The following is a 15,656-nucleotide window of genomic DNA, read 5'->3' as shown; positions in this document are numbered from 1 at the left end:
CGTGTGTGTGTGTGTGTGTGCCTATGTCTGTGATAGGTTTTCTATTTCCATGGAGGGTTGAGTATCCCTTATCCAAAATGCCTGGGATCAGAAGTGTTTTAGACCTTGGGTTTTTTTTAAAAAAAATTATTTTGGAATATTTGCATATACTGTACATAATGAGATCATAAAGATGCGACCCAAGTCTAAACTGAAATTTATTTCTGTTCTGTATATACCTTATGTATATAGACTGAAGGTAATTTTATATGCAATATTTGAAACACAGTTTGTACACACTGAACCATCAGAAAGTAAAGGTGTCACTATCTCAGCCATCCATGTATTTTGGAATATTTCAATTTTCAGAATTCTGGATAAAGGAGACTTAAACTGTACTTGCACCGGTTCTATGCAGATCTTCAAAAGAACATGGGTGGGCCAGGATTTGTTGCAACATTTCCATTTGTCTCTGTAACCATTTACATTAAATTTGGTGAAAAAAATTATTACATTTCCTTACAACTTTACATTCTTCGCTCACTAGGCAATTCTGAACATGATGTTTAAGATCATACAATATAAAAACACAGAGCATTCTCTTACTTCTTCACATCTCAAACTGCCTTGGTTAACCTCCAGATATTATATTGTTTGGTTCTATCATATGTCCATCTCCATAGGATTCAACCTCCTACAACTTGAAAATGTTTTTTAAAATCCAAAAAGCAAACCTAAATTTTGCCATTTGGTACACAATTTTAGTATGTCGTTGTGTATAATAGGACCTGGGTATCCATTAATTTTGGCGCCCACAGGAGTCACGGAACCAAACCCCAGTGGATACAAGGAGCCCACTGTACCAGATACCTGTATGTTATTACTGATGTCAGATTTGGAGCCTCTGGATGCTATTGGACTTCAGTTCCCATAAACTTTGACCACTGGTTATGCTGGCTAGGACTGATGACGTAATATTGGTAGGGCCACATATTAGTCATTCCTGGTCTATGGAAAGTTTTCTTCCCCCCTTTTTAAACATGAAAAATGTGTATTTTTATACAAAATACTCCCTCCATACACATCCTCACAATGCTTCTAGCTTGATAGATGATGAGAAAGAGGAGGCTGGGCAGCCATAAAAAGACTTTGTTAAAAAGAGCTTTTTGTCAGAGGTTTGTTGACTGAGGTATGCCTGTATTTAATAAAGTGTTTATCAAGGAAAAAGAGTTTCTACGCATCTTGAAGTTGAGAGCACTAGAACCCTAGTGGGTCTATATAGTGACAGTTATCTGTGTCTGGACCTAAAGTAGCTGACACAGGAAGACTGATGCTTATGTGATACTCCTCTGTTGATGAGAGAAAGATGGAATAAAAAGAATTTGAGTGAACCCAAGTGAAAATATGCACTACTAGTCTCTATTCTTGGTCAATGACATGGTTGCTGCCTCCTTCATTGTTGTTCTGGTACCATGCTGGATTAATTTAAAGTCTGTGTGAACAACTGTGGGAGAGTAGGGGCCCTCCAGGAGAGCTGCACTCCCACCACAAACATAAGCTTTTTTGTCCCTTCAACACCTTCAAGGTGACATGAGGAACATTTTCACCATGTTTTGGCCCCTTGGGCCATTTCAGCCTCAGGAGAGGCCTTTAACAACAGGAAGTGAGTGGATGGCATTTCTAGTTCACTTCTTGTTTCAAAAAGGCCCTTTCTGGACCTAAAATGCCTGGGGGGGGGGAGTCTGCCAAAAAAACATAGAGAAAATGCCCTCCACACTCACTAGAGAGCATTTATTTTCACCAAAGGTTCTAGTGAAATCAATAGGATTTTTGTTTGCTTGCATATGTGTACAACCCCACAATCTAATCCACTGGAGTGGTTTGGAGCCAGCACTGCATCATCATGGGGACAGGAAAGACACCTCTGCAAGTAAACAATAGCCTAAATAAGTTACTTTTTTTTACTCCATGTCATGAGAACAGGGAGTGTTTGGCTTTTGCTCCATTGAAAATAGAATTATGTTGTTTACTTACCTAAACTAAATGTAAAAACTAAACTAAACTTACCACATAGCAGGATTCAGTCCTTGTAGGTGATAAGAATCGAAGTCATCTCGTAATATAATGCTGTCACTGTGCATCTCAGCTGAAAAGGAGACGATAAAAAAAATCCTGGTAGGTTTTGTCAAATTAAATGAATGCAGAACACCTATTTTTAACTGACATTTTTATGCAAAGATTATATAAATGAAGCATGTCTCAGATGTCTTGCATTTGTTTTTATTTTCTAAAGTTATTGTTTCATTGAATTTCAACCCTTCCTGCACATTGGTAGAGCATATGCTTTGTTGGATACCAAAGCCTTTGGGTTCAGTCTCTCGGATCTGGTGTGATTGTGAAGGACTTGTAATTGAAACTGTGGAGAGCTGTTGCCAGATTATGTGCTAATACTGAGCTGGATGGATCAAATGTCTGACTCAGTTTGGTATGTTCCTTATTGTCAATTGTTGGAAAGCTAACAGAAGTTCTGCTATATGTGGGATATCACACAAATATGAAACTTCAGTGGTCGGGCTCACATAGCATCATGATCAGCTAGCTGCCATTCTTTCACTGTTCTCAGTGTCCACCCTCTAAGTTTTCAATATTTGAACTGTTGCTAAAGGAATTGACTCCTCAACTTTAAATCCACTGTGGTCAAAGGAACTACTTCTCATTTACATTAATATAAGAAAGATCAGAGCTAAAATTTAAAATGGCTAGTTTTTGTTAAGAACATAAACAGCCCTGTGCTTAGTGCTGCTTAATTTTCTCCCAATGACCCTAACAGTGTTGAAAATATTCAATAAACATTCACCAATAAACATTATAGTATCATCGTAGCAGAGGACTAAATGGAAAAATATACTATATGACTATACTTTCAGCTTAAAGATTCAGGTGATGTTAAGTTCGTTCCAAACCAGTTTGGATATTTTCAGGAAAAGTTATCACAATAGTAGCCCTATGTATATGTTTCTATTTTACACATAAGAGGAGGGGTTTGTGGTTTGCCTGTTGGACGTAGGTGGGGTCATGTTTCTTTCTCCTCTCTGACTGACACACACACACAGACACACACACTTTAGTACGGATACCCTCTAGCACTAATGTCTGCATAGTGCTGATGTAATAAACAAATGAGCTCAAACATATTTATAAAGAGGCAGGGAGACATCTGTTACGTTCATCTGTCAGCTATTTTACTAAGCATTTAAGGGGCGCAAAGTGAACTGGAAAAGATTCAGTTATGATTTTGAGTCCAATCTGGGATTAATCTAGAAATAAAGTAACACCCCCCTTGCTGTTTTGTCAAAGCCTGATCTATGCACCTGAGGACAAGAGATTTGAAATGTTGTATATTTAGGATGCGACAATTTGAAATCTAATAAACAAATGCATTGCCAGAATTAAGTATATTCAATTTTCTTTGAACTTTAACTTATATCTAAATTCTTTCAAAGCTGCAATTTCATTATTGCTTTGTTATAACAATGCTGAAATTCCAAATATAGTAACACAACGTCAGCTGGAAAACAATAACAATAACTCTAGTGACATACCTAAAAGGGGGTGCAAAGGAGCTTCTGTCGGAGCTGCAAAATAGAAGGAAATAAATCACATTAAAACAAGACAGCAAATAAATGCTACTTTAATGCTTTCATAATTAATTTGCAGTCTGATTTTCTCACATGTTCATAGTAGTCTTTGGCTACAACCAAATTTTAGTGCTGGGGTAAAATGTATTGGAGGTAATAACACAAAATGTGTGTTGTTAATTGTTCGTTTTAAGAAATAATATTTCACAATTCATAATCTGTTCTCTTCCAATATTTACAAGAAGGGGACTAGGCTGAAGATTTCCTCCTTTGGAAAATTAGACTATTCTAGAAATAGTTTTTTTGTGGGTTTTTCAGGCTGTGTGGCCATGTTCTAGAAAAATTTATTCCTGATGTTTCGCCTGCATCTGTGGGAAATGGTGGCATGAAGGTGTGTCAGGAATAAATTATTCTAGAACACAGCCACAGAGCCCGAAAAACCAACAAAAAACTATGGATGCCAGCCATGAAAGCTTTCGATATCCTAGAAATATTAAGCAAATTACAGGGCATACATATCCCTGAGTTTGAAGTTGTTATTGTTTTCTTCATATTTCTAGGATCGTTTAAATTACTGAGTATTAGCTTTTAAACTGAATTCATACATTATTGGAAAATTTACACAGTACTGGAAAATATATGTCTCCAAAGGAAGCCGGGTAACATGTGGAGAAGAGACATCACTGAAAAGATGATGAAAACAAACCACCTAGAGCCTTGGTCAATGAACATTTTTGGAAACCCATTTCTCCCCCTCACATTCCAGTGATCACTGTGGAGTTATGTAGTAAGCAAGTGGAGTGTGCCTGTGACACATTTCCTGTGACATGTGAAGTATGATTCAACATAGGGTTGGCAGATGAAATCACCTTTAATCGTTGTGTACAAGAGGGAATTGGACTACACAACTGTGAAGAGTACAGAAGCATTGTTCCCCATTTCATCCAGCAAGCCTAACTCATAATCAAGTGATGGTTTTTTTTATTTATATGTTTACTATACTTATATATTCTGCCCTTCCACCTGATTTGGAGATGATTGAACCTTTGGTCTCCCAGATGTTTGGGCTTAAACTTCCACAATCCCTTTTCAAAGTTCTTACTGAGTGAGAGAGCTGTAGGCCTAAAGATTTTAAGAGTCAAATATTCTCTATCAATGATGTACAGATGGTATTTAACATCAGACAGGTTATCAAAATGTATAAGAATAGTTCTAAAAAAATGTTGAAAATGTAAATATGTGGTGGATCTGTGATAAAACACAGAAATACTGGGCTCAAATTCATTTAATATAACTCTTCCCATACTCATTTGCTATCAGAATAGTCATTGCTTAAAAAGATTACTTCTGAAGACTACAACCTCTTGAATCCCTGGGCAATGGGGTTTTCTAGGAGCTATGCTCTAATTTTTTCCTCAGACTCCAAGAAAAACCATGCATGGTTGGTTTAAGAAAAAAGTGACTGCCCTAAAACAACCTCGTAAGCTTCATGGTTGAGTGGAAATTTCAGCTTGTGTCTCCAGTGAACCAAAACATCAGACAGAGAATTTCATATCACTTCTGATAACCACAAATTTGCAATAATGAAGACGGCTCATAAACTCTGCTGTATTTGTGAACAATCCCCAGGACTTTTACTTTGGCCATCCATTCATAATATGTGATATTGGTTATGTATAGCTCATTCTTGGGTTGCTTTTCTTCTCTTGGCAATATTTTTGTAGACATTTTTATTAGGATTCATAAGAACAAGAGATGAATTTTAGAAGCAATGGGAAAATAACTGATGAATTATAATTATTCTTTTCAGTTTTGAAATAAATTATGTGTAAGGTTCAACAAATATTAAATGTCTGGCAAACTATAGTTCTTAATTTCTTAGCCATAAAATTAGAAGATTGAAGACATACTATTTCTCAGATTTCTATATTACCTGAAAAAGCTTAGAGATTTTTTGCCCCAAGTTCCTTTAAGCTAATTTTAAATTCCAGCCCTTCATCTCAGAAAGTACAGAAGAACTGTGAAGTTGCCATTAAATGAGTGATGAACACACTTTCATATCCTCCGGAATAATTTCTTTATTACAATTTATATTTTATTGCACTAGGGTGCAGTTTTGACCTTCAGATATTATAATTAAGGTCAAAAATGTCATACACTTGGAGCATCATATAAAATAATCATAGCACTTTCCAAAGATGAGAATTTTACCAGTCCTAAAAGATTATGGGTACATTGAGAACAAACCTGGAAGACATTTAATTCCCATTGATTTAAATGTGGAAAAACTGAGAAGATAAATTTAACTCTCACTTACCATACATACTTGTGTATAAGTCGACCACATGAATAAGAGCAGATTTTAGGGCCAAAATTATGGATTTTGATTTGACCCATGGATAAGTCAAGCATAATACCTAGGGGCATCTAACAAAGGTTGTAAAGGATGACTTAAAGGAAAATGATGCCAAAGAACTTACAAAGTTCCAGCAGGCATAACTGTTTATGCTCACAGTAAAGGATGGTTGGGTGAGGAAGGTACAGTAAATGGTGGCTATGCCATGTGTAGGGAGGTGACCAGGCAATGAAACCAGCACATGTCAAAGGCGATATAAAGGCAAAGTAATGAAAATGGTGACTACATTAGCAGTGATTACACTCTTTAATTTTAATGTAATAACTTTGGCTGATTTTAACCAACAAAACCTGACAAACTTACACAAATGTCTTATTCAAATCCTTCAAAGCCCAGTTCCTAATTGCTGGAATAACATTGCTGGCATCCCCTGCTCTGAGCAGAGTGATGAAAGAAGACTCTACTCAGAGAAGAGGATGGTTCCTTTTTTATATATTAGAGTTAAGGTACAATACTTACACTGATCCATGGATAAATCAAGCCAGGTTTTTTTGAGTTGATTTTTTAACTAAAATGTCTTTACTTATAGACAAATATCTATGATAATAAATAAAAGCCATAAATAATAAATAAATGTGGGAAAGAAGTGAGACAAAGATGAAACGGGCAGCTTGAAGGATCTCAAACGTAAGAATGAGTTTCATTCTAATTTTCATGAATTCAGATATAAAGGCTGCCATCCTAAGCATGTGTGACATAGAGATAAGCATGTGGAAACCAGAGGGTCTTCCTTACTTAGTTAGGATATAAACAGGCAGTTTAAAGTAATAAGACTCCATAATGATATAAATGGCACATAGAATTTTGAAACAAAATCATTTATTAATTTTGAATTGTTTGTATTTACCTACTTATGGCCACACTATTGTGTTTAACAGCATTTAAACCATATAAAAATAGAATAATGGTAGCAGAATGGGAATGAATAGCTGGCAGCTTGCACTGGGGTGAAGCAACAATCAAGGCAACTATTCTGGTGCTATGCATTCATGACTCAGGTGCCAAACTCTTTCTCCTAGACCCTGACATGAAGGACTCAACAAGTGACGCCGAACGGTTGCCTGCAGGAGCTCTCTCTTTCTTTCCTATGAAAAGAAATACTCCCCATGCACATGGAGTGTTTCCCATATCACACAGAGCATGCAGAGTATTTTCTTTTCTTAAAAAAAGAAAGAGAAGCCCTGATGTATGTACGGGACTCGAAACGCACCACATGCGTATCTTTATTATGTGGGTCAATGGCTACCTTTCTTCATAATCTCTTCCTTTTCTCCGTCTAAGAAAAGCAAAAAGCCCACCAAGGAAGTCATGCTTGGTTTGCTCTTCTCAAATCTAAATCTAAACAGCATGATTCAATGCTTATTAAAGAGAGAGAGAGATGTTAATTATTCTCGGCAACACTTCCCTCTATTCATGCCTCCATGCATTTCTTCTTAATATTATTGAACTCCTCTGCCATTATGAAAGGTGGCTTAAGACCTTGGATATAGCTGAAGAAGCTCTTGGGACCCACTGATGTGAACTATCCCAGATTTGAGTTTAATCATAATTTGAAGCTTGCTTGAGGTATTCTTTGTACATTCATAATGTTTTCCACATTGTGTGGCTCTAGTCAACATTGCTTTTCCATGCCTTTTTTAAAACAAAGAAACAAATATCTAGGCTTTTTCTTTTTTAAAAAGTATTTTAATGTAGATTTTACCATCTACAAAAAAAAAATAGGAGCTTCTTACTGTGCCAGTTCTGGCAACATCTGAAGACTACATTGGTCTGAAGAAAATGCTAAGAACCAAACAGTGGTATCTAAATGGACAAGAAATACAGTGGTGAAGAAATCCCACGTGAAAGGAAGAGAATGCCAAATATTTATATTATTAAAAAAACAACTCCAAAGCTGCTACATAAGCTTTGATTGTTCATATTAATTTGGGTATTAGGGAGACTAGACTTGCTGCTCAGGTAACTATGGCGCCTTACAGACGAGCCTAAGCGGCGCCATCGTTGCGCCAGGAATACGCGCGAGGGGCAGCGCTTCTGGACGCGCCTTGCCCCTTGCACATATTCCGTATGGCAAGATGGCGGCGCCCTATACAGACGGGCGCGGGCATCTTGACGTAACGGACACGCAGCGTCCAGACGTCTAAACCCGGAAGAGACGTCACAAGTGCGCGCTTTGGCACTTGCGATGTCTCTTCCGGGTTGCCGGAAGGAGCACGATTTTCACGCTCCTTTTTTACAGCGCGGGGGAGTCATGCGGTTTGGCTGCAGCGGCTTCCCCGTGCTGCAACCGGCAGCGGCCCAAGACCGCCCCTTTTGGGCGGTCTGTAATGGGCCTATGGTTTGGCTAAGTATCTTTTGAGGATGAATATCTGTAGTGAGAACACTAGACATTTGGGGTGTCTAGTGTTTAGTGGTTAAGATGCCAGTTCAATGATCGGAAGATCAGAAGGTGGCAGTTTGAGGCCCAAGTGCTGCATGATGCGGTGAGCTCCCATCACTGGGCCCAGCTTCTGCCAACCTAGAAGTTTGAAAGCATGCAAATGCAAGTAGATAAATAGATACCATTTTAGTGGAATGGTAATAGTGTTCGGTGCAGTCATGGTGGCCATATGACCACCAGAGTAGGACTTGAACAGCGTTGGCTCTTCAATTTAGAAATGGAGATGAGCACCGCCCCAACAGTCGGTTACGACTAGACATTCATGTCAAGGGACTACCTTTACCTTGATCTATAGTGTAAAGGAAATAGAACTTTATTGAATTATATGAGGTCCTAGAATCAATTCATCTACTCATATCAACAATCAAAAAGATGTAAGGATAAAAACTGAAACTGAATAATGCCACATGTGGACCTTTTGTCTTTGTAGAATGACTAAGAGGAAATTTACTTATGTAACTCTAATAATTGTATAGTAGAGGGATTTTTGCCTCAGATGCTGCTGCCAAATAACCACAGGAGACCGTGCTGGAGGAAAGGCCACAACTTTATTAAACAAACCATTGGTAGGGTTGGCACAAAGCATGAGGTCAGGATCTGCGAAATCAAACAACCCCACGTTTGTCTGATTAACCACAACCTGGCACTCACCAGGCATTGGGATGACCTAGGGGCTAAGGACCACTGTATGACCGCATCTCTGCCATGCGTTCACATATTCGCTAAGCCCCTAGTCACCGGGAGGCGCTCTTGCGTTATGGCCCCCGCAATGGCCATACGCTTGCCCTATTCGCCCCCGGGTCCCGACTGACTCCCAAACCAGAGCTCCGTAGCCCTGGTACCACACCGTGCAGATCCTGGCCTATGCTGCCGCCCCAAAGTTGTGACAAAAAACCCAAACCCAAGCGGTGGGCGGGTGGGAGAAGGCTCAGCTCCTCCTCCCTTCCTGCTTGGCTCCTAACCATCCGGAGCCTAGCGCCGACTGAGGGCCAGGGCTGGCAGCACGGCCTATATAGGCCTAAGCCCCGCCCTCAGTACCACCTGACCAGGAGACTCCTCCTCCAGGGCAGCTGAACCAATCAATCATCTGCCCTGGAGGACCGGAACTCCTGGTCACCGAGCCCAGCTCCCAGAGCGTCGCAGGGCGGAAGGGCCTCCCTTTCGCCCCGCGCACCAATAGGGAGCTGGGGCAAGCCCCAGAGCACTCTGGGGCTTGTAGTCGTTTGCTGCGTCTAGCGGCAAAGCGGTCAGCCCGCTGAGTCGGGCAACCGCTTTTTGGCAGATACCACTTGTCATCCAGGTGTGGCAAAAAATATTTGAAATTTTCTCTTCTGTACAATTATCAAAGGAAAAATTATCAACTCTTCTTTTGTGCCTAGTCACCCCAGCACTTGATGGACACTTAGAGTATAATAATAAGCTCTCTTTTGATCTGGGGGTTAAATAACAAACACTGGTGATTCAAGACAGACTATATCACTAACTAGCTATAACTAACTGGAAGGGCAAGACAACATTCTGAATGCTATCTTATCCTTATATTTCATATGATCAAGTACACAGTTTCTCATTCGGTGCAAACAGATATTGAAGACTAATATTTTTAAGGAAAATAATTCTTACCTCCTTGTTCACACAACTGTTGCGCTAAGGCATCCTTGAATATAACCTGGCCTCTGTGAGTAGCTGTTGCCCTGGAAATGGGAAAGGACAAGGAATAAATGAACAAAATGCAATATACATACAGTACATTCAGTGAGAATAAGCAAACTGGCATGGAGTGAATTCCGACACAAATCTGAATTCAGTTGGCTACTTTTCCCCCCTACCACAAAGCAATTGGAAACATCCCGAGAGGCAGCAATACAAATCTAGCATTCAGCCACTTAATGAAACAAGCATTACAATAATCTTTGGAGCTAGACAGACATCTGGATCTAGAAAGGCATGTTAAGATATGTTGTACTGCCAGATGGTACAGATGAAATGCTCTCTGTGAATCTGCAGTCCCTGTGCAATGGCTAGGTGTGTGTGCATACAGTAGAGTCTCGATTATCTGCCCTTCGGTCATCTGGCATGGGATTATCTGACGTCGCAGCTGCTTGGGAGCATGGCTGTCGGCATTTCCACGCTTCCAAACAAAAAAATGTTGTTACTGTAACATTACTGCAACGTTACTTTTACTGTTACTGCAATAAGACTTCAATACGTTTGCAATTCATAGTGATTTCAAGGCTTTTCTTGGACCCTCCGGATTATCCAACATTTTCAGCTATTTGACTATCAGCCTGCCCATTTAAGTTGGATAATCGATAATAGTCATATACACATAAACCACGGCATGCTGTATTTATTTGAATATATCATCAATATTTTTTTGTTTCTGTGGCCAGAATATTAGTGAATGCACTGACAAGCTAAAACTCTGAATGGACATCCACAAAAAATACAAGAAATTGGATATTCAGTCAATATTAAAATTCAAATCCTAACATAAGTTAAGGTTATATATCTAACAGTGCCTCTTGGATCGTGGCTTTGGCACAGTTTCTGGACTCTTTGGACGCATGCATCACCCAGCATTTGCCATGCCCTACTAGGCATGTAATTCTTTGCTTATTTTCTTCTCAAAAAGAGCAACTTTATTCTCAATTTGAGAACTATTCATGGTTCAGGACCTATTTTGCACATATTTTGTGGGGGGTTTTATCCAGAGAAAATAGCATTTTCTGTGCTAAAACAACATTTCTGGATAGAAAAATATTTCAGAATGTTGTTTTCTGTGCAAAACCACCACATGCAAATTTTGCATAGAAAAGTCCCAAACTGCAAAGATTCTCATCAGCCCATGATTCTTTTTGTTACAAACATGTATTTCAACTATTTTCCTATTTCTAGCCCTGATCAAAGTCAGTTCTAGGAAATTTGGTTGTAATTGTTGTTAAAAATTAAACTGTCAAACCAACTGAACAGGGGTATCTGCATTCTTTTATATGCCTTCTCCCAAGACCCTTAGCTACTCTCAAGGAAACGAAAGGTTCTCCACTTTCTGCAATTCTGATGGATACTGGGGCCTTCAGTGGGAATAGAAGACATAACAATAGAACTGTTACAATTCACAGAGACAGAATCGTCTAGTTCTAATTAAAATCTGCCGACACATATGGAAAGCAAAGCAGTGGCCAACAGATAGGAAGTGATCAACATACATTCCTATACACATAAAAGGAGACACAAAAGACTGCAGTAACTACAGGAGCATTACACTAATTTCTCATGCAAGCAAAGTCACGCTCGACCCTGAGCCCCTGGCTGGTATTGAACTTTGTGGTTTGTGAGTGAGTGGCTTTGTGAGTGGCTTTGTGGTTTGTGAGTGAGTGGCCGCAGTATAGGCATTTAACCACTGCACTACCAGCATGAAACAGCCCTCTTGAATTCTGTCTTCATAGGGAATGTGTCTAATCAGTTTGTTCAATTCCCTTCAGTTCAAGGAAATGTGGCCTGAGAAATTAGGAACATTAAAGAGAATAGAAAATTTGCTATCAGATGAAAGAAAATGAAAGAAAATATGCCAAGAGAATATGAATATACAATGTGAACTAGCGCTAGCGTTTCTTTACTATGAAACTTTGGCCCCATACAGACAGGCCAAAATAAAGCTGCTTCAGGTCACTTTGAAGGTATGCTGATTAAATGATGCATGCGTCCTAAGAGTCTGGAAGCCTCTTGGATCGTGGCTTTGGCACAGTTTCTGGACTCTTTGGACGCATGCATCATTTAAACAGCATACCTCCAAAGTGATCCAAAGCAGCTTTATTTTGGCCTGTCTGTATGGGGCCTATATTAATACAAAAAGAATATCAGCAGATGCCACATTGCTGCTGTTAACTGAAAGCTTAATTGTTAGAGGTCTATTTCTCCTCTGATCTGCAAAAGCAACTTCCAATGACCCAAAATGGAGTCACACATTCAGAAGCAAGGCAAATAGTTTCATTGGCAATTTAAAACACAACAGACAAAAGGTAAATATTCAGTCTCACTTGGTTATAAAATATTTTAGGAGCAACCATGTGTGAAATAGATGTTTGCATATATTTAATATAATTTAGCTAAGTATCCAATTGGATTTACTGTAAATAGGAATAGGAATGGACACAGAAGATAATCTCTACTTCCATTTAATGATTTCAGGTTAAAAGTGATTGTGCAGGCAAAAATCAATAATCAAGGGAAAACTGGCAAAGGAAAACAAGAAACTCTTACGAAGGAAAAAAGCACTCTTAGAAAAATTACACCCAATTCCTGTAAACCACTCCTAGTGTTCGGTATATAGTGTTCTGTATTTATGTCTCTAAGCCATTTCCAAATTGGACTAATGGTATTGTTGTGTGCCTTCAAGTAGTTTCCAATTTATGATGAGCCTATTATGGGGTTTTCAGTGTAATAAATGGCCATACAAGAGGAAAATCATGACCAACTGCTCATTTTATCTACACTGGCAGTAATATGCCATAGATGCTGCAGTGCACCTTATCTAATAGAACACCATGTTATTTCATGCCATCATTAGAAAGATTAATTCCAGCAAGTAGTCATCAAAGCGAAACGTTAGCCAACTGAGAATTTATCACACATTTTAATGCAAATAGTACGTATGGAGATCTTGTAGTACCTCTGAGACTAACTGAAAGAAAGAAATTGGCAGCATGAGCTTTCGTAGACTTCAGTCTTCTTCTTCAGATGCACTATAGACTGAAGTCTATGAAAGCTCATGCTGCCAATTTCTTTCTTTCAATTAGTCTCAAAGGTGCTACAAGATCTTTCTACGTACTGATTCTACAGACTAACACAAGTATATCTTTGAATTTAATGCAAATAGATATACTGTATTCTAAATGTAAACCTTCATCTCTGTTACAATTTTAAAAAATCTCTCTCCCTCCCCCCTTCCCTTCCATTTCCTTCCCTTCTAGGTAAAGATATAATATTCCTGGTTGGCTCCAAATAATGTCATCAAGAAAAATATCCTTGGTGCACTGCACTTTTAGGAATGGTTGAATTTCTGCTTTTCTCCCTGTTGCATTCTTAAATTGCTTTTATTTTTTTATTTTAATATGATATTCTTTGTGTTTTAATATAGCCTGTTGTGTATAGCAAGAGTACATCCAGATGAGGGTCAAAATGAGGCCCGCCCCTCCTAAGAATTCTGCCACATCAAATGAAATTCTCCTTCGGTTCTCAAATTGCTAGCTTTGCAGAGAATTCGGCACTGGAAATTGTTCACATCTAAAACTTATATTCAACGTGCTTGTATTCCTTTGGTAACTTTGCCTGCCCCTTTTCTTTGGATGTCCATCTAAACCATATTTCTAAATGGTCAGCTGAGGGCTGGCCCAGTGCCATTCAGGGGCTAGCCTGAAGACGGAGGCTCCTCCCTCCCTAACTGTCATCATTCGGCCTCTGAGAGAAGAGGCTGGCCCCGTACCATCAGGGGCTAGCCTGAAGAAAGAGGCTCCTCCCTCCCTAACTGTCATCGTTCAGCCTCTGAGGGAAAGAGAAGGCTGGCCCAGTACCATCAGGGGCTGGCCTGAGACAGAGGCTCCTCCCTCCCTAACTGTCATCATTCAGCCTCTGAGGGAGAGAGAGGGCTGGCCCAGTACCATCAGGGGCTGGCCTGAAGAAGGAGGCTCCTCCCTCCCTAACTGTCATCATTCAGCCTCTGAGGGAGAGAGAGGGCTGGCCCAGTACCCATCGGGGCTGGCCTGAAGAAGGGGCTCCTCCCTCCCTAGTGTCATCGTTCGGCCTCTGCGGGAGAGAGAGGGCTGGCCCAGTGCATCGGGGGCTGGCCTGAAGACAGAGGCTCCTCCCTCCTAACTGTCATCAATCGGCCTCTGAGGGACGAGAGAGGCTGGCCCAGTGCCATAGGGGCTAGCCTGAAGACTACGGCTCCTCCCTCTACTGCCCGCCCGCCCGCCCGCTTTCCACCTGGGCAGGAGCGGCCAGAGAGACTCTTCCTTGCCGCCGGAGCGGCGTTTCTCCAGGGGGGAGAATCTGTAATCTGTACTGTATTTATATTTCATTTTGTTTTGTAAACCGCCGTGATCAGGAACGGCGGTATATATAATAAAATTTCAATCAATCAATCAATCAAGTTTTATTTACTGCAATTCTAAATCTGACTAGTGAAGAAAATTTCATGAGGGGGCATATACTTATTGAAGGGATATGTACTCATTTTGCCCATGTAACTACACCCCTGGGTGTTTAGTATATCTATTTTAAATCATATTGTGAATAAACTTGGCTACTATTATTTGTTAAAAGCTGGAATAGAAATAAAATGGAGTACCGGTTGCATGAACAATGGTTTTACTTTTGAAAAAAGTGGATAGCTGACAAGTATCAGTTATGGGAGAAGTGACCAGACAGTTGGTTGTATCTTCAACTCATTCACTGGGATGCATGTTTACCATTGTGTTTGCAAAACTGGGCTCATCCTAATATTGAGAGATGTGCCAGAGACTCTATGGCATGTCCCTCTTTGCCTTACTTTTGACTAATCACTGGCTTGATTTTGCTTCAGCTCCTAAGAATGCAACAAAAACTTTACTTCAGCAAAGCTCCAGCAGTATTGTTCACAGCAGGTTTTCCACTGCCCACCATTTTCAGTTTCTTTAGCGGTGGAGGTTTATTACTGGAATTATGTGTTTACAAGAGTCCTCCCATGGTGGTAAATGAGTACATACACTACGTGGATTCTCTAAAGTGAACAGCATATGTTTGAGAAATCCCAGCAGTAAAGAAAGGACTAGCAATTGTGAATTCTAGTCAAGAGAAAACATCCTAGGAAATTCCAAAGCCCGCTGTTAACAGAAGTGTGGCATATCTTTCAGATTTGATTTTGATTTCATTGAATCAAAGGAATAATTTTAAGAGGTCCTATGAAAAAGAAAGGAAAATTAATAGGCTATAATGAAGCAGGTGCCATTTTTGTAGTTTCTGCAGTTCCTTCAGACCTTAGAACTCATTTGGAGAAAATCTGCAATAACTAAGACCTATTTATTCCTACAGTAAAAAGAATAATTCATATACTAGACAAGCCATGAAGACTCATTCTTGATCATTTATTTTAGAGACATTTTCTTTTCTTTCTTTCGGATGCCTGGCAGATCAGGAGCAGTAG

The 15,656-nt window shown here is 39.7% G+C and overlaps 1 protein-coding gene across 1 annotated transcript in view; it reads right to left on the bottom strand.

Annotated features, from left to right (window-relative positions):
• Positions 1-15,656, bottom strand: part of RELN (reelin) — a 250,778-nt gene that overhangs the window by 188,443 nt on the left and 46,679 nt on the right. The window contains 3 exon segments of the mRNA XM_042467668.1: positions 2,047-2,125; positions 3,582-3,614; positions 10,097-10,167. Coding sequence (XP_042323602.1) covers positions 2,047-2,125; positions 3,582-3,614; positions 10,097-10,167 — 183 coding nt within the window.

Source organism: Sceloporus undulatus, chromosome 5 (assembly GCF_019175285.1).
Source record: "Sceloporus undulatus isolate JIND9_A2432 ecotype Alabama chromosome 5, SceUnd_v1.1, whole genome shotgun sequence".
In the NCBI taxonomy this organism is placed as follows: Eukaryota; Metazoa; Chordata; class Lepidosauria; order Squamata; family Phrynosomatidae; genus Sceloporus; species Sceloporus undulatus.
The sequence above is the reverse complement of the archived record's forward strand: the minus strand, read 5'-3'. Positions and strand labels throughout refer to the sequence as shown.